General features: G+C 37.8%; 1 protein-coding gene and 1 non-coding gene across 2 annotated transcripts in view; both read right to left on the minus strand.

The window, feature by feature from the left end:
• Positions 1 to 13,929, minus strand: part of LOC145778097 (ATP-dependent chromatin remodeler CHD4-like) — a 48,736-nt gene extending 34,807 nt beyond the window's left edge. Inside the window, exons 1-2 of the mRNA XM_082589510.1 lie at positions 13,783 to 13,929; positions 1,103 to 1,209 (exon numbers count right to left, since the gene is read on the minus strand). Of these exons, the coding sequence (XP_082445636.1) occupies positions 1,103 to 1,209; positions 13,783 to 13,846 (171 nt within the window). The 5' untranslated portion in view covers positions 13,847 to 13,929. The remainder of the gene's footprint in view (positions 1 to 1,102; positions 1,210 to 13,782) is intronic.
• A 1,910-nt stretch (positions 13,930 to 15,839) lies between these two features.
• On the minus strand, positions 15,840 to 15,942 carry LOC145779170 (U6 spliceosomal RNA). Its single transcript, XR_014290522.1, has one exon. It is a non-coding gene; the product is annotated as a U6 spliceosomal RNA (small nuclear RNA).
• Positions 15,943 to 18,681: the final 2,739 nt, after the last annotated feature.

Genomic DNA, 18,681 nt, shown 5'->3' on the forward strand with positions numbered 1-18,681 from the left:
CAATTTAGTCTTTGAATTTTAAACACAAGTATACAAAGTCGCAGCGGTGACGCGCTCGCTTTCCAATTATGCAATCCTGGTTTGACTCCCGGCTTATACTGGTTGTTGACCAACACCGCCCACGCCCACCTCTACCCAGGGTGTAATATATTGGGTGGGCGTAGTTGCTGAAGTAAAGGTGGCCGAGAGAAAGGAACTGGCCACCCTACTCTCGTTAGTGCCGAAGGCTTAGTATAATGAGAACCTCATCCCTCGATGCTTGTATTCAAGTATGGGACTCACCTTTACCTTATACAAAGTCGCACATTTCGTACATGTACACCAGTTAGTATAATTCGTAATACAGACGTACATGAGTTTATAAACATTCTATAGAGTAATTATCAAACTGTATTTTTCTTGCAATATACCATGGCACAGTACCGTATTTTTTACTGTACCGTATCATATCATATCCTCTCGAAACGTTAAAATGGGGGCAAACGACAAAACTTTGAACCCCGGTAGCAACCTCTAAATATCAACCAATCTTTATGAAAATTCACATATATCATTTTCTCATCAATGGTAACAATATTTTAGGGTGAGACATTAACATTTACAAAAAAAGTTTTTTTTGGACCACCCTACTAGATACAGGTCAACACTGTTGCATGTTTATGCCTCCTACATCTCACAATGTCGGCTGCATAGCCGAGTAGTGACAACTAGTGTATGGTTCAACGTTCGAAAGGGCGCCAGTTTGACACCACTCAAGAGCATGTGGCTGTGTTTTGTCAAGACACTTAACGGCACGCCGTCCATTGCAGAGTGGTGCCCCTTTAACGATAGCCCTTGATTTCTCTCATGTATGGACAGTACACTGCTCTAGAGAGAAATGCCTACGTCTTTCTGAGGGCTATGGCGAACTGAGCATCCCACATTACAATCATATGCTATTAATGTAATCTTTTCAACATATTATACACAGGAACATTTAAATGATGAAATTACATACCCATTTATACCAAGCATTGTGTTGAATAATCCAATAATGCATATATATATGTGTGTATAATCATAAAGCCGAATAAGCAAAGCAGACTGGAAAATAATGACTTACCTCATCACGCTTTCGTTTTTTGGCTTTCCTGCTTCGATCCTTTTTCTTACTTTTCCTCTTGCTTGTTCTCTCGGCTTCAACTTCATCATTATTAGCATTTTCCTCATCTGAAAAAGTTACAAGACATGACATTGTAAATTTTGCGGTAGCTAGTTAGTAAAAAAAGGTCAAAAGGCACAAACTTCGATATACTGTAAATCATGCTTGGTGTGTTAAAATATATTATCTAGTAATTGATGCAACTTTGAAAAAGTTTGCTTTCATGCATTGGTAATAGAAATATGTCATAACATGGGTTGCTTTTTGAGGAATGAGGAAAACTTAACTTCACCACACCTCATTCAAAAGAATCATATTTTATTAGAAGGTTCTTATTCTGTTTGAATAAGGACTTTCTGATGGACCCCCTTTTAGAGTGAAACAGGCTGTAGAGGTTTTAAAAAGTAATAATTATATATACTTGACCCAAAATATGCTAACTAAGTGCTTTAAAAAATACAACAGTCAGTATCATTGTGTACTATAATAAAAAACCTTAATTTGAACCAAGGACCACAGCATCCAGAAAAAAAGGCACTAACCACTGACCTTAATATTAGCTTGATGCTAGATCAGTGATAAATGCATGAATTGGTGTTTTGGTAGTAAGGAAAGGTGAGAACACTTTAAATGATGAAATACTTTAAACAAGAACTTTCCACCGTTTTATGTGATCGTTTTGACTAGTCACATGACTGGGTTTGCTCAAAGACATTATATTACGGAACATTTTCAGCCACATTAGACGGATCAATTGGCAACGAAACAACTTTTTATGCTTTGCAACAAGATTTCTTTCAACAAAAATAAACTCCTCAAAACCAGCTTCACTCCGCTTATACAGGATGTTTCAAAAAATTTGACATCATTGTACACTGTACAGTCTTGTAACTTTGCTAATTATTGTTTATACGATCTCAAATTTTAACAGTAGGGTCATTCCATGTCAACTCAACAGGGTATGCAAGCTCGACCCTCTTAGATTTTCTTGAAATTCACACTAAAGTTTCATTTTGATGTATAATGAACACAAAAAAAATTTCAGCTCATTATCTCAAGACGTTTAGAAATTACAGCCCTTCAAAGTCACCAAGGTCCCTCAAAATACGTTCGCATGTAAATTTTCCTCCATGTTTGGGTCTTCACAACTTTTCATGTAAAGCATGTACAAATCTGAAATTTGGTATTCTGATTAAGAAGCAGCCCTAGTTTTCATATCTACCATCAAAATTGCTAATTTCAAATTAGTTTTAGATATAGAACCTTTCAAAAATTGAAATTTTTTACATTTGAAAAAATTACATCAATTTTTGATGTCCGCTATCTCCCAAACCAATAGTCCCAGAACTACCATTTTGCATGTCATTACTCTATACTAGTTGGTAATTAAGCCCCATGAAACTGACACCAAACAAATATAAAATTATTGAAGTTTGGAGGGTGCAAAGATGAAGCCCGAGCAAAAAAGCTCAAAATGCGCCATCTTGTGGTTAATATTTGACCCTGTGGACAGTCATTCAGGAAGTTGAAACTTTGAGAAAAAAATCTTCTTTGCCTAAGCTATAAACAGTTCAAGTTTCAAATATGTAACCCAACTCCTTCAATAGTAAATGCAGCTGTGAAATCATGAGCTTAGCCATCACTTGCAAAAGTCTTGGGGGGGGTGAGGTAGTTCTGGCTTACTTGGCAAACATAAAAATGTTTTGAATTTTGCTGAGGACACCCTTTTAAATGGTGAGGTTGTCAGAAAAAATAACTCCTTTAAAACATTTTTGAATTTGAAATTGATTTAAGGGTGGCCCTCTCCCCCTGAAGTTCTGCGCCCTCCCCCAAAATACCAAATCTTCATATCTCAAAAACTGCTGGAGCTAGAGATACAGTTTTTGTGTCAAAAGATGCAGAAAACATGATTTCCTATCTGCTTTCTGAACAGTGATTGTGCCTATCTTGAGTAGAAAAGCAGTTATTTAAAAAAAAAACTGTTTTGGGTATTCTGGCACAAAACAGCGCTGAACAAGTATTGTGGTCCAAGTTATTCAATACACAAAGTTCATAAACTAACTTGTATAACTGGTTAGTTTCAAGATAAAAATAAAACTAAACAAACAAGCAAGCAAACAAAGAAAAAACAAAACAAATGAATCTGTAATAGGTAGTAGCACAAAGATGCATCTGCAGTGTGGATTTGTGAGTATTCCTAAGTATGATGAGAAAAGTATAGCGTAACCTACTTTCTGCATTATTGGATGAAATACAATGCAATAACAATTCATATACTATATATATAACTGATATCAGCAATGACAGCAACTAAAAATAGACAAAATGTTTAAATAAAGTAATAAAGTTTGCGGTCTCTTTATTGTTGTGACAGGTAGCATTTTTATATTTACATACATCACAATGGTGAAAGGAATTCCATCAAGACACAATTACAATGTTACATGCGATAAAAAAACAGTAGTAAATTCAAAACAATACAAGAAAAAGTCTCAACTTGCAGCAATAACTAAGTCAAAACAGGAGAGTTGTATTGTTTCATGTTTTTGTGAATCTCTGCTATTTACTGTTGACTTTTTAAAGTCATAGCATAACCATCACAACGGGTAGATAGCTTGGCTTTTCCGTGCTTGAGCATAATTATCTTTAAATGCCTTGCTCAATAGCGCATTGAGCTGGTAACAGTAAAATAAAGCTGCATTAACACAACAAAGCAAGTATGGTACTGTAGTTAGCAAAGCACGTTCAACAGTATGAGGCAAAGAATATTGTACAGCAAAATCATATAACTCCATAAGTGTACAGGATATATTTGTCACAGGACATCCCCGGCCAGGAATAATAACAAAAATTAACACTGAGATTTGCAAGTCAGAACATCTTACATAAGACTTATTGGAAGCAAAGTTACGGACACAAAAGATTGTGGCAAGTCATTACAATTTATTTGCAGTGTGATGGCAAAATATTCATAATTCGACCATAGTCCATTGTGTTTAATCTACACTGTCTGCCGCCATGCCCTTGCAACTGTAGAGGACTTATTCTACACAAATATTCAGAAATGGAACCCAGTACTCATTCTTGAGTATTGTGGCCAAGAGAGCATCGTCTGCTGTGATGCTGCTACTGTACTACCTATTACTGATTCATTTGTTTTGTTTTTTCTTTGTTTGCTTGCTTATTTGTTTAGTTTCATTTTTATCTTGAAAGTAACCAGTTATACAAGTTAGTTTATGAACTTTGTGTATTGAATAACTTGGACCACAATACTTGTTCAGCGCTGTTTTGTGCCAGAATACCCAAAACAGTTTTTTTTTTAAATAACTGCTTTTCTACTCAAGAAAGGCACAATCACTGTTCAGAAAGCAGATAGGAAATCATGTTTTCTGCATCTTTTGACACAAAAACTGTATCTCTAGCTCCAGCAGTTTTTGAGATATGAAGATTTGGTATTTTGGGGGAGGGCGCAGAACTTCAGGGGAAGAGGGCCACCCTTAAATCAATTTCAAATTCAAAAATGTTTTAAAGGAGTTATTTTTTCTGACAACCTCACCATTTAAAAGGGTGTCCTCAGCAAAATTCAAAACATTTTCATGTTTGCCAAGTAAGCCAGAACTACCTCACCCCCCCAAGACTTTTGCAAGTGATGGCTAAGCTCATGATTTCACAGCTGCATTTACTATTGAAGGAGTTGGGTTACATATTTGAAACTTGAACTGTTTATAGCTTAGGCAAAGAAGATTTTTTTCTCAAAGTTTCAACTTCCTGAATGACTGTCCACAGGGTCAAATATTAACCACAAGATGGCGCATTTTGAGCTTTTTTGCTCGGGCTTCATCTTTGCACCCTCCAAACTTCAATAATTTCATATTTGTTTGGTGTCAGTTTCATGGGGGTTAATTACCAACTAGTATGGAGTAATGACATGCAAAATGGTAGTTCTGGGACTATTGGTTTGGGAGATAGCGGACATCAAAAATTGATGTAATTTTTTCAAATGTAAAAAATTTCAATTTTTGAAAGGTTCTATATCTAAAACTAATTTGAAATTAGCAATTTTGATGGTAGATATGAAAACTAGGGCTGCTTCTTAATCAGAATACCAAATTTCAGATTTGTAAATGCTTTACATGAAAAGTTGTGAAGACCCAAACATGGAGGAAAATTTACATGCGAACGTATTTTGAGGGACCTTGGTGACTTTGAAGGGCTGTAATTTCTAAACGTCTTGAGATAATGAGCTGAAATTTTTTTTGTGTTCATTATACATCAATATGAAACTTTAGTGTGAATTTCAAGAAAATCTAAGAGGGTCGAGCTTGCACTTTTCCAAAAACCTGTTGAGTTGACATGGAATGACCCAGTATGTACAGTAGGGTGGGTCGATTTTCACATAAAATTGTCGGATTGTCGCATAAATCGGTATTTAGGTGAGGCTTGCCATACTAAATAAAGTGGTAAAATTTCAATGTGATGGTGTGCTCCTAACCACTTACCCCAGGTGGTATGGAAAAATACAATTTTCTACATCACGGTAAATTATATTCAATAGGTAGGCTACAGTGAAAACGAAACACAATTGAAATGTACTGAGTTATGGCCACACCTGGATGTTAAACTATAACAACACAGTCTTTCTTTGATTCAAATAGGCCGCTGCTTCCTTGCATCTAAGATAGAATAAATCATAGAGTTCCTTTTCTCCTTTCCGTCAGTTTTGAGGCTGACCTCAGCAACTACACGAATCATTCTTTCAACGGCTTGAGTCTGTGGTGTGTATGACGACTTTACTGGGACTGACTTTATTGCATCCCAAAGTTCATCCTTACTCTTAGTTCTAAGATGATAATAATGGTGATTTAGTAACGTCAATCTATGTCCAGTCGATCATATCAATATAATCCATTGCATTAAGATTAAGTTGCTCAGCAGGGCGATGGAATCTTCATATTATTGTAGATGAAAGCTTTCGTGCTTTCAGAAATCGACTATAACAGCTACTTCACGAATGAATGGCAGGTCTATTGTCATGAAACATGGCATATAGCAAGTTTTCCGGGTGAGCTGCATAACAATTTTGCTTGATCGATTTGTCGATAACAGACTGCACTTCTACTGGCTCAAGACCACGACTGAGTTGTATCATAAGGAAAAGTAGCCTACTGCTGGAGCATCGCTGATATCTGTGGCCATCTTAGTGCAAACCATACAGGCCCATATACAGTTGCAATGAATCGTGTCAATGTCTTAACAGCTTCTGATGGATGGGTTTGACTAACATAATAGCGGCACATTCGATTTGCTCCTTTGAATGATTATATTTCCCAGAATCTCTGTGTAAGAGTGTTTCAGAGCATTCCCCAAAACTGATTGCATGGCAGAGTTCCAAAAGGTACATCTGGTCTGTGCTTAAATCTTTGAATTGTCCAATTTTGGCAAATGGGGAGTTTCAATGTTATCAAACAATGCGATCTCCAAGACTATAAGGTTTGACCACAGAATATCGCCAATGAATGTTTCTTGACCAGATACCTTTCCAAATAATCCAAATAGATGCCGCAATGGTAACTCATTGATGGGCAGCATAGGCCAACATATATTCCATTGAACTTCATACTGGATAATGGATATGATCTTCTTTTCCAGCAATTCCTCCATTACGATTCCCAATGTTCACTGCTGTCCCGTCACAAACTGTTATTCGAATTCCATCCATGTTCATATTCTCGTCGATCATACATTTTAAAATGTCAACTGAACGACCACTTGGTGTTGTGACATGAGAGATGTTGATGTCACCAGGTTGTGTCAGTAAAACGTAATGGTATTCTTTTATTTTTCTCCTGTGGTGGTAGTCATCAAAGACATATGATTCATCCTTTCTCCCATAGAAATAGAGCGATATAAAATTATTGACGACATGTTGGGTTGGTTTCAATCTAGTACGCCTCTTGACTCGGCTATGTCTCACTTTTCGTGGGTGATGTTTGTGGAGAAGTCTTTTCCTAACACATCCTGCAAAGTAGCAGTGGCAATGGTAGCAACTGTTTCGTCAAAAACCATCTTTTGATGGGCTTCCCTTGCAACACAAAGGGTTGGTATGGTAGCCTATTGTAGGCACTACTTGTTGAGACACTCTCCATGAAACTCGGATCGTTATCGGATGAATCAAATAAAGAGTCAGTTTCACAAAGCTTTTTTGTGGCGTGTTAAACCGCACAACTATTAGAAGTTCGCTCACTGCGCAGGATTGCCGGATTGGGCGAAAAAATGAGATAAAATGACAAAATTTTCCGCAACTTTTCGCTCAATCTGGCAACCCTGTTATAGAAACAGGGGGTCATTGGGGTAATGGGTTGCTGTGCACAAAACGATTTTAAACTTTGAGGAAGTGTTTACAAGGTAAAGTCGCACCTATGTTCAAATTTATATGATAAATGGAGAAATCGACCCACCCTAATGTACAGATATAACATACAATTTTATGTTTTAATTTTCAGGCGTTTTTCTTTTTAGATGTAGAAATGCCTTACAATGGCATAGAAAATTCATTTTGTGTACTGGAGTATGCTAGATTGCTAGAACACAGTCGAATAAAACTGTGCAGCGTGCATTTGTGCAACGATTTGGAAGAAAAAGGCCAGATCCTTTTACTCTGCACAAGCAAACGTCTTGTTCAAACTTTTTATGCCATGTCTTCCAAATACAGACGAAATCGGTTAATCGAATCACCTATTTGCCAGACGTTTTGATACGATTATCCGATTGATTCGTTTAACCAATTTACTAAAAAAAAGGTTTATTGTGAATGGGCGTTATTGTTGAGATGTCTGTGCTGACTAGGCTGCAACGCACATTACAACTGTTTACAATTCTGGTTAAACTTTAAAGAGTTTACTAGTTCTGTGTTACGTAACGCTATGCTGTATTTTCCAGCCAGCAAAACTGGTCCTTTTTACATTGATTTATTATCTGCAGACGTTGAAACAATGTAAAAAAGACCAGCTTTGCTGACTGGGAGAGCATTTATGATCAAAGCATTTTTCTGCAAACTGTGGCAATCGGACTTCTTTTAATCTCACCGATATCTGTGACGTCACAACGCAAACTTTGACGTTGATGTTTTTGATTCAAGCGTGCTATTTTTAGCTCCATACCAGCTGTGTAGTTTTGAGTATGGAACATGGCCTACGAAAATTTTAAAGAGTTTTCTAGTTCTGTGTTACATAACACTGTGCTGTATGTTCCAGCCAGCAAAACTGGTCCTTTTTACATTGATTTATCATCTGCAGACGTTGAAACAATGTAAAAAAGACCAGCTTTGTTGACTGAGAGAGCATTTATGATCAAAGCATTTTTCTGCAAACTGTGGCAATCGGACTTCTTTTAATCTCACCGATATCTGTGACGTCACAACGCGAACTTTGACGTTGATGTTTTTGATTCAAGCGTGCTATTTTTAGCTCCATACCAGCTGTGTAGTTTTGAGTATGGAACGTGGCCTACGAAAATAGTGGTATGGTAGAAAAACACGGCTCACACTCATTGTTTGTTTTGAAATCGCAAAGGTTTTTTTTTCAAGTCTTTTGCGCTGTCTGGTAAAATAATTAATTTGCAATGTTCTTCAACTGAACGAAACTGCACAAATCAAATTACGCACTGCATTTCACAACAGTAGGCTGCTTTTTTCAGCAATTTAAAAAAAAATTCTCCAAAGTTTTCTGGTTTTAACTTTTGGACATGCTTTCCAACACTTCTCTCTCAAGCCAAAATAATTTGTCTTTGTCCATTCCTTGGAAAGCCAGTCGTCGACGGATGACATCAAAAGCATTTAAACTTCTTTATTGGGAAGTGTGATTATTCCTTTTGTCTGCTCTTCTGTTTTAATGAAGCCCAGCTGTGCGAAAATTGGTTTTTTTGTAGTGCGATGTCTATTAGATTATGGCCTGGGATTACAGACACTTGTCTTTGTTTTGATCGCATGCCTATGTCTCACTTCTGCTTCATTTCGCCTTTGAACATTGCAGACAATTATGCGAAGCAAAAAAGAGACATTCTCCTTTCGCTAACAGGCACAATTATACGATTAAATGAATGAAGTATGCAAACTAGAAGCAAATCCTGATGCTTTTACCCGACTTATTCTTTTAAGCGGTATTCGTTTAACCGATGTTTTTACTTAAGATTAGATTGGATTTGGTTTGGGATTTCAGGTTTTGATTCAAATAAACGATTGATACGTTTAAGCAGTATACTATTAACCGATTTCGTCTGTAGTTGTAAATTATCATTATTGCGTACAGCGGACCCTTGCAATCATGCGTCCTACTGCACTTTTTCAACACTTTAAAGTTTAAATCGTAAAATTAAACCAACATGATTTTGTATTGCGGAAGCAGCAAGAGATAATGTCGTAAGGCTATTATGCTCATTTGTGATAAATATGTAAAAAACAGAGGGCGAATAGCGTATACTCCGTACAGCCATACAGCGACTGACTCATTTAAAAGTTTTTAGATAAAAATATTTTATATTCAGTCTGAAAACCCGGGCTTCCTTATTTTAAAGCCCAGGCTTCGGGTAGCGAAAAATAGCCAAAAAAATGCATTTCCGGCTCGGGTAAACCCGGGTTAGAAACACTATACCCATCAGAGATGTTTAAACTTCTCCTCAGTATGAGATTTTATTACACCTTTGTTATGTTTAGTATATTACATACTGTTTTTTGTTGTGATGGTCAGAAATAAAAACAAGCTGAACCGATATTGTTTTATTGTGGTCAGAAATAAAACAAATGTAATGAGATGCAATAGATTGTGTTTCGCTTTTAGCATCATGATTGTTGCTTTAGGTCATTAATATCTACATTGTGATTTAATGAGAGATGTAAATTGAATAAAAAAAATTGCCAATTCTAAGCTTATAGACCTCTCCCATGTTTGAAGTACTGGTATATTGCTTTTCATAAGGATTTTAGATCATGGGTAATGGGTATGCAAAACTACATCCGCTTTTGGTTTATCTGCAACATTACACTGAAATGGTTACGCTTTTTTATTTAAAAAATAATGCACTTTTTAAGGATAATATGAGAGCGAAGTTGGTGTTAAAGTGATTTAAGCTTTTGTTTTAAGCAAACTACTGTAGTAGTGAGGCACAAACAATTGTCGAAGCTGGTGTACAAGTCTCCGCCCTGGTCAGAAACGACATCATTGACTGGAATAGACCAAAAATGTAAGGTGAAGTAGCTTTTTTGTGTCTTCACTACTTTTCCTTTAAGGTACTTTACTATTTTCTAACCCCAACCGAAACCCTCAAGGTTAGGGCTAGTCCAAGGTGGGCAGTAGCGCAACTTTTTAGTTGGAGTAGCGGCACTATTTTTTTCCAAAGTAGCGGTAGCGGGAGAGGCGCTACTTTTTTTCAGTCACACTCCCGCTACTTTTTAATTTAAACTGAAAAAATATTCGTTTTTTTCGCAACACTGGCGTGGTCAAGCAGTTATATTATATAGCCTATATAATCAGTTTGGTTGCAAAGTTTCGGTCTTTTGGGAATCTCGTTTTCTGGTGAGGAGCTGCGATGATAATGTTTATTTTAATTTTAATAATAGCCTAAGTAAAGTTGTATATGGTTTATAGAATATAGACTACATGCTGTGAGCATTGCCTCATCAGCCTTCACCTGTGCTAAGCAGAGTTGTCGGTAATTTATCCAACTCAAAAAAAAACGGGTGGGTTTTTTCAACAACAAAAAAAACACTTAAAAAAGCCAAAAAAAAAACATAAAAAAACCCAGAGCATCATATTTGTCCAATTTTTATCAGAAAATTGAAAAAATGAACCAAAGTACTACAAGGTACTTAAAACAAACTTCAAATTAGGACTTGAGGATGTGATTGTGAAGGAAATTTCCAAGGATAAATTGAAAACACAGTGAATATTTCTGTACACAAAAATCAAGTAATGCCACTTTGTACTACACTAAAACTCATTTATGCAAGAAGGCCTCATAGTTAAACAGCCCCAGTGCATTACTTTATTGAGTTATGCCAGCATGTACTGTGAGTGAGAGGCACTTCATTGGTAAAAAGTAGTATTTGAGGTGAAATAAGCATGAATCTACCTTTTTTGCATGTTTTTTAAATAAAACCCAAAAAACCCGGGTTTTAAAAAAAAAACATGCGGGTTGGGCTTCTTTAAAAAAAAAACAGGTTTTTCTTAACCCTAATGCTAAGATGTCCAAAAAAAGGTTTTATCGTATTGGTTAAAGTAAAACTGTTGACAAATGGTTAGCTAAGATATTTGCTACTGATAAAATTTTCTTACACGATGGTTTTTGTTAAAAGAAATCATTACAGGGCAATTTTGTGTGATTTGTTTTGCTTACAACTTAGAAGTTACAACATAGTTTATTTCTAAACAGCTCATTTATTTCTAGCTGACGTCAACTTCTTCGGCGAATATCTCCGTTAGATGAAGCCTATCTGCCAGGCTTTAGACATTCTCCACGGCAAGTCCAAGGCATATTACGGAGTCTTGCTTCCAAATATTACAATTTGCGCGAAGAAGTTGACCGAGATCAGTGATCTTGTGACCTGTGAGGAGTTGAGAGTTAAAGTCCTTGAAGGGGTGAAGAAACGATTCAACAAGTGCTTCAACAAGTTGAAATGCATTCTGGCATCATGTCTTTATCCCTCCTTCAAGACGTCGTGGCTACAATTTCTGCACTACGTTTCCACAGATGATGCTGACGCACTGCAAGAAAAGTCAAGACAGATGTAATACGACTGTTGCGGGAGACATCAAGCCAGGTTGATACTGAGAAGAGTGACACCAACACCAGTCACGACTCCAAGGATGTATTTTTTGGTGTGTTGGCGCCATCCCGTGAAACGTCGGTGCAGAAGGAAATAGCAATTGTGGACGCCTTTTTTTCGGACAGAAGCAAGTCCTTGAGCTTTTCGAATACCGAGTTAAAACATCTGGTCATTAAATACAACACCCCCAATCCCCCTTTCCTTCCAGTGCTGCGGTGGAGAGACTTTTCTCTGTTGGAAAAGATGTGCTTAAGCCAAAGCGGGCAGGACTTGGTGACTCTCATTTTAAAATGCTCATGTTTTTGAAAGATGCGTAACAATAAAGTTCCCTTAATTAGAATGTGTTTTCTATAACGACGTTAAAAATGACAGCATAAATAAATGATAACATTCATTTTCAAGGACATTTTTGCGTCACTAGGGACTTGAAGAGTGTTTCCTAGTGTCATTTTAGACAAAAGTAGCGGAATAAGCAGCGGTAGCGCACACTACTTTGGTCCGAGTAGCGGTAGCGAGTGGCGCGCTATTTTTGTAAATTGGTAGCGGTAGCGCGTGCTATTTTGATCCAAGTAGTGGTAGCGGGTAGCGTGCTACTTTGAAAGTAGCGGGTGCTCACCTCTGGGGTTAGTAAATAGTGAAGTACGTAAAGGAAAAGTAGTAAAGGCATAAACAGCTTTCGCTTGGTTGAATGTTGTTTTGACATTTCAACCTGTATGTCTTGGTTGATTCCAACTTTAGACATGCTGTAGCATTTATAACCAAGGCAGAGACTTGTATGCCAATTCTAAATTATCAATTGACCTTTCTATTATAGTCAAAAAAGTAGAGCTGTGCATCCTGTAATGTAAGAATAGTTTTTGTTGTGATAATGTGATGGTCAGAAACAAAAACAAACTAAACTAATACTGTTTTTGTCGGAATGGCCCGATTCGGTGAGTCTGATCTCTTAACGGGGGATTTTTTCAATTTTTTTTTTTAATTATCGGGTACCGTGGCCTAATTATCATTGCCGTTTTAGGGTTAGGGGTTAGGAGTTAGGGTTAGGGGTTAGAGGTTAGGAACTCACCGAATCAGACTCACCGAATCGGACTCACCGAATCGGACTCACCGAATAGTAGCAGACCCGTTTTTGTTGCAGTGGCAAATCCAGGAAAGTGATCGCCCCTCTTAAAACACAGCAAGGTAACTCTATTCACAATGGATTTGCAAGGTCGAATCAATGTGGGCATACACATCATTGTGTTTTGTTGAAATCCGGTAGCCCTCCCACAGGCCACTTGTTAAATTCACCCAGGCTGTTTTGTTGTGATGGGCAGAAATAAAACAAACTGTTCAAACTGAATATGATATTTTGTTTAAATGAAAATGTTTTTTGCTATGTTTAATGCAGGATTGAAAAAGACAAAAATACTAACAAGAAAACATCACACACGCAATGCAACTTTAGTTCAGTTCGTTTGATTGCAGAGATGGAGTAGGCCTAATACTGTGAGGAGGGTGAAAAGACTGCATGATTTTTCAATGCCACCTAGTCGACTGAATAATAGGCTATCAAAATATACCATAACGTACCCAACATACACAATTGAAAGGAACTCTACAATATCAAATTACGTGTAAATACCGATATGTCACAGCAATAAAACCTCCAAGGAAAAATTGGCAAAGTTGTCAAATAGTTACGTAACACAGCCACACGCGGGAGACCAACAAAAATGGCGGTGCTTGCTTTCAAAATGCGTCATAGCTACGTTTGCGAGAACAAATTTCTAATTAAACAATTGCTTCCCACAAACGCAGTACAATTGACTTGAAAACTTACCAGAATAGTTACCAGATGCTCCTTCCCCCCAACCAGCGTCTCCTTCGACTTGTTCCACGTCCATTTTATCAAAATCGATTGATTAGGAAGTTAATCAACTTACACTATTTAACCTAACATCAAGGCAAAAACCAAACGCAAACTGGTTAAAAAATGAAGATGACGACACAGCAATTCTCTTCGTCACACATGAACAGCCGCAAATGATCACGTGTCAGACGGTTGCTAGTGACAACGAGCATCCCATAATTTCCCGTCCTTACCTCCCATAAGCGCGTTTCTTATTACAGCGCGTCAGGTAAAATTGCACAAAGAAAGAATTAACATAAAAATGCAACATGAGAAAAAGGCATGGAGTTTTGACGCAATGTCATTATCGGGATTTTAGGCGTGACGTAGTTAGCGACTAATAATAAACAAGAACATCTACAGCCCAACTTAGATAGCCTGATTGTTTCCTCATGTTTATGCAAATGATCTGATAACATTTATCAAACGTGGAACTGATGCAATGCGTCTTCATGTTGACAAAACGGAATAAGTGCAAATAAAATACAATCAAAATCGAGCAATTACAGTCTACAGCAGCTATAGTTTTCGGCTTGGGCACACGCTGCTAGGCCATAGCCAGGGCCGTTGAGAGAATACTTTGGGCCCGATACCAACGAGAATCTTGGGCTCTAAATCAAGACACTTTTTAAGAAAAACTTTATATCCCATAAATATGCGCTTCCCGAGCTCCTTGGAAATGTTACGAGCACCTAAAGTCATTCTGGGCACGGGTCCAAAAGTACCCCCTGGACTCCCCCGTCAACGCTACTGGCTATAGTCTACGTCCTGTAGCGTTGACAGAGAGGTTCAAGAGCAGGGCACGATTAACCATGAGGCACACAGGCCTCAGGCCCCCTGGTTTTGGGAGCCCCCAATTTTTTTTTAGTTTTGGTTAGCAGTGCCAGTGGAGAGAGAAACTTTTCTAAGTTAAAAAAATAAAAAATACACTTCCTCTCTTTAATGAACATTGTTATGACAGACATTGTGAAATGTTACGACAGCTCAATTTTGAAGATATTATTCACAGAGTTGCAGATGCAAAAAAATAGAAAAGTGCTGATCAAAATCAAAAAGGTACTTTCAAGTGTTGTATAGTTATTTAACTTTACTTAATGCGTGTATTGTAGGCTAGTATTGTACTGTATTATGCTTTTTTTTGTTATATTGTATTACGTTATGTTTTGTCAGTTCTACTGTAACCTTGTATATAGCAAATTAATTGCAGCCTATAGTTACCTAGTTTCTTCCATAATTGTGTTACATGTTGTACATTGTAGCCTACACGATATTTCTGTTATCAACAGCTCCAACTTAAAATTCAACGTTTTTCTACGGTTAAAAAACTCTTGGCAAAATCGTTTTTAAAAATATAACCAAAAGACCTCCGAGACCGAAAGTAATGTTTGCCAAATGGGTTTAAAATCCATAGGTTTGATTCTTATTGTAATGACTGAAACGATAAGCTTTAAAACTATCTACAGGGGTCACCAAATGGCGGCCCGCGGGCCGCATGCGGCCCGCCACGCTGTATCGCTGCGGCCCGCGGAAGGTATCAGCGTACAAGTATAACCAAAAATACTTTTCTTGAGGAGTTAATGAGCACGAAGGCAAAAATACTTTTCGGGAAGCATATTTTCGCTTTGCATACGATTCCACCGACCGACTAATCAGATTATAGTTCTAGGTGGGGGTTGCTTAAAGTTATTCCAATGCGATGTCCAGCCACACTGTCCCAGTGGTTGATTAAAACGTCTGTTTTCGAATTTCAAAATTGTCTGTGAGCATAGGGTTGCTTATTTTATGTTTGCAAATGTCATGCGTTTCACCGTTATTGTGTTTCACGAGCAGTGTTCTCTTTATGCAAGTTTTTGTTGGAAAATTAGGTCGGTGTGCCAACTCAATCTATAATAAATTGGCAAAATATTATATATAAATTTAAGGACTTTTTCTGATTGTATTATGAAAATATTTAGCTTAGTAGGCTACTGCAAAATGTTTTTTTTTAAAGAAATATGGGACGCTTCACGATTTTGCGTGTCATCCTTGCGCAGGGGCCATGCTAATCTTCTCTGTATCGTTCCAATTTTAGTATTGCCGAAGCATGTACTGCCGAAGCAAGTCCTGCAAAATGTTGTTAATCAACAATTCTTGACACGCTGATAAGCACCGCAAGTGACAGTTGACAATAATCAAAGAAAGACGGTGTTATAGACTCTCACAAAAAGGATGAAAACCAGCTCATTGCTTTTTTAGAGGGAAGACTGTTCAAGAATTACAATTTTTCGGTGATTTCGACAAGCGTTTGTTTCATGGTGCCTAGTTTCTTTTTCCCTGTTATTGGAGCCCATTTTTCGCTGATATGTTTGCAGGTCACTATTGTTGCCTATATTGCGATGTGTCAAACATTTCCTTGTTTACTGAAATTGTTAATTGCAAGATATCTTTTGTGAAGCGAAGTGACAACTCCACTCTTGCTTGGCGATGAATATGCTGATTTTTTTGTTTGTCGTATCCAGGTTTACACCTGGTAGGCCTAGTTGAAGATTTAGATTAAGCGGACGGGAAGGCAAGGAAGCCAATCTGGGTACGAAATGCGTTCTTGTCTAGCATAAGAGTCAACCTACCTAACATTTTATTAGTGCGGCCCGCCACAGCTTTCCTTAGTGCCAAAGTGGCCCGCATGCAAAAAAGGTTGGTGACCCCTGAATTCTAGCAGAATGCAGAAATGGGAGCTCGCTGCCTTGATAATAATAATCAGCTGTTCCAGAATCTGTTCTATTTATGTAGACATGAAGGTCTGGAGCGTCTTTAAACTTTTAGGTTGTCACTGCAGATTGCAGAATTCTTGGTTTGGTTTTGAATATTTATTCTCAGACTGACAAAACCTTGATAGGTTATTGCTGGTAGTTTCGCATACTTGTAGAGGCTCTTGACGCAGGGCCGGTTAACGAGATTGGCAGAGTGAAATTTTCCGATTGTTGAAGTGTTGTTGTCGGGAAATTATTCCATTCACTAGGTGCCGCTGAATGGAGAGCAGTCTTGAAAGTAACACCCCGAGAGTCAAACCAGTGCCGCGTGATCGTGAGCCGGCTATCAAGTTTGAGTTTTTGCTTGAACGATGGGATTTTGGATATCGGCTTTAATACATCAATTCCACACCTTTGTAGATTGGTGAGCTTATTATGCAGCCGTCCGGCTTTTGCGCACGACTTTGCACACAAAGTTTAGTGGTTAGGAGTAACGATGGTTGGCTCTCGACGTGTGCGCTTGAGCGCGGGCATGAAAGACACAAAGCCATCGCTAAATACATTATTGGGCTCATTTGAATTATTGCAAATCACAAAAAGTAAAAAATTTGAACAATTTTTATCTGCCTGATCCCCACCACGTTTGTCATCTGCATTAACCTACAATTTGTTTTCATCTGCAGAAGTGCGGAGCATCCCATGGATTGAAAAGCACTGTGTGGCCTTTCAGCCAGGGTGTAAATTTCAAGCTTTGTTGATCAATGTTTATGGAAATTTTCCTCGTAAAAGATGAAAAGTGGCGATAAGTTAGCAATAGGAAAGTCGAGAGTTTTGCAAAAGAAGAGAAATGAACTTTGAACAATGTCAGCCTATCTGTAAAATCCTTTTCGGAAGACTGCATGAAGTGCACCCTTTTAACAGAAGCCATGCGATGTTCTTTTCCGAAAAATCGATGCTTGATGCATAGGCGTAGTCAGGGGGGGGGGGGGGCGAAAGGGGTCATGGCCGCCCAAATTTTCAAAGTTTAGATTCCAAAGTTGAGCCCTTTGTTGAAAATATAATAAAATTTGTAGAAACTTATAACGTTTTCCAAGACATCTGGCTATTAACACCCCCAAAGACTTGTTTTAGACACACAGAAAGACACCGATAAATTTTGCAAATTGTAAATCGCGCAAAATTTACGCAATTTATGTTTTATTTAACTAATTTGTGGAAGCAATTTCAGAAGGGCTTACTCTGTTTGGTTTTTGTGTAGTTATTGAGTTTTTGTGTAGCTGAGTTTTTGGGCTTTTCTAATTTTAGCCGCAGTTTTTGCCTGTTTGTGTGTAAGAGCTACCTTTAATAAGTTAGCCTAATAGCTGTTTATCTTGCTAATAAATTTCATACAAGTATTACCTTAAAAGTGTTTCTAGAAAGCGCTATAATCCATTATTTGAGTGTAATTTTGCAAGAATTTTCCGGGGGAACATGCCCCCGGACCCCCTAGAATACGCGTGCCTTCGGCATGCTCTAACTCACCACCAGCTTTATTGTTTCCCTTGCTCAACCCACCAGGATACGCCACTGCACATCAGGTGGCGATGGCTCAAATCAAACACTCTGTCGTTCTCTTCAATTCATCAAATATTTGCCCCCCCCCCAATTTTTTTCCTGGCTACGCCACTGGCTTGATGACCATTAGTCAAAAACAGCCGTCATGTATTTCCTCGCATAAATCTTCTACTTTTTCATCATGGCTTGTGGTTGGTGCATATATTTGTACTATTTGCTTGGAGTATTTATTGTTAATTTTATTTTTAGTAGTTTGTTTTTATGCTTTTATAAATCAAGAACCCAACTCCTTTTGTTGAAGTATCTCCCCCTCTGATGGGGAACTGTCTTTGGGTGATCAAAAACAACGTTTCATCCGGTACAAGCAGAACTGAGCGTTCTTGGGATGTTGGGTTGATTAGCAGAAAAGCATGAATGAATTGTGCTTTCCATTCACTGGATTCAAGCATGTGATCCTAGAAGGTTCGAATCGTCCACTTTTGCGACAAATATATTATAAAGCTTTGGTAGAGAGTTCGCTTTGTTGAACCATAGACAGACAAAAAAA

This window comes from Aplidium turbinatum, chromosome 10 (genome assembly GCF_918807975.1).
Source record: "Aplidium turbinatum chromosome 10, kaAplTurb1.1, whole genome shotgun sequence".
Lineage (NCBI taxonomy): Eukaryota > Metazoa > Chordata > Ascidiacea > Aplousobranchia > Polyclinidae > Aplidium > Aplidium turbinatum.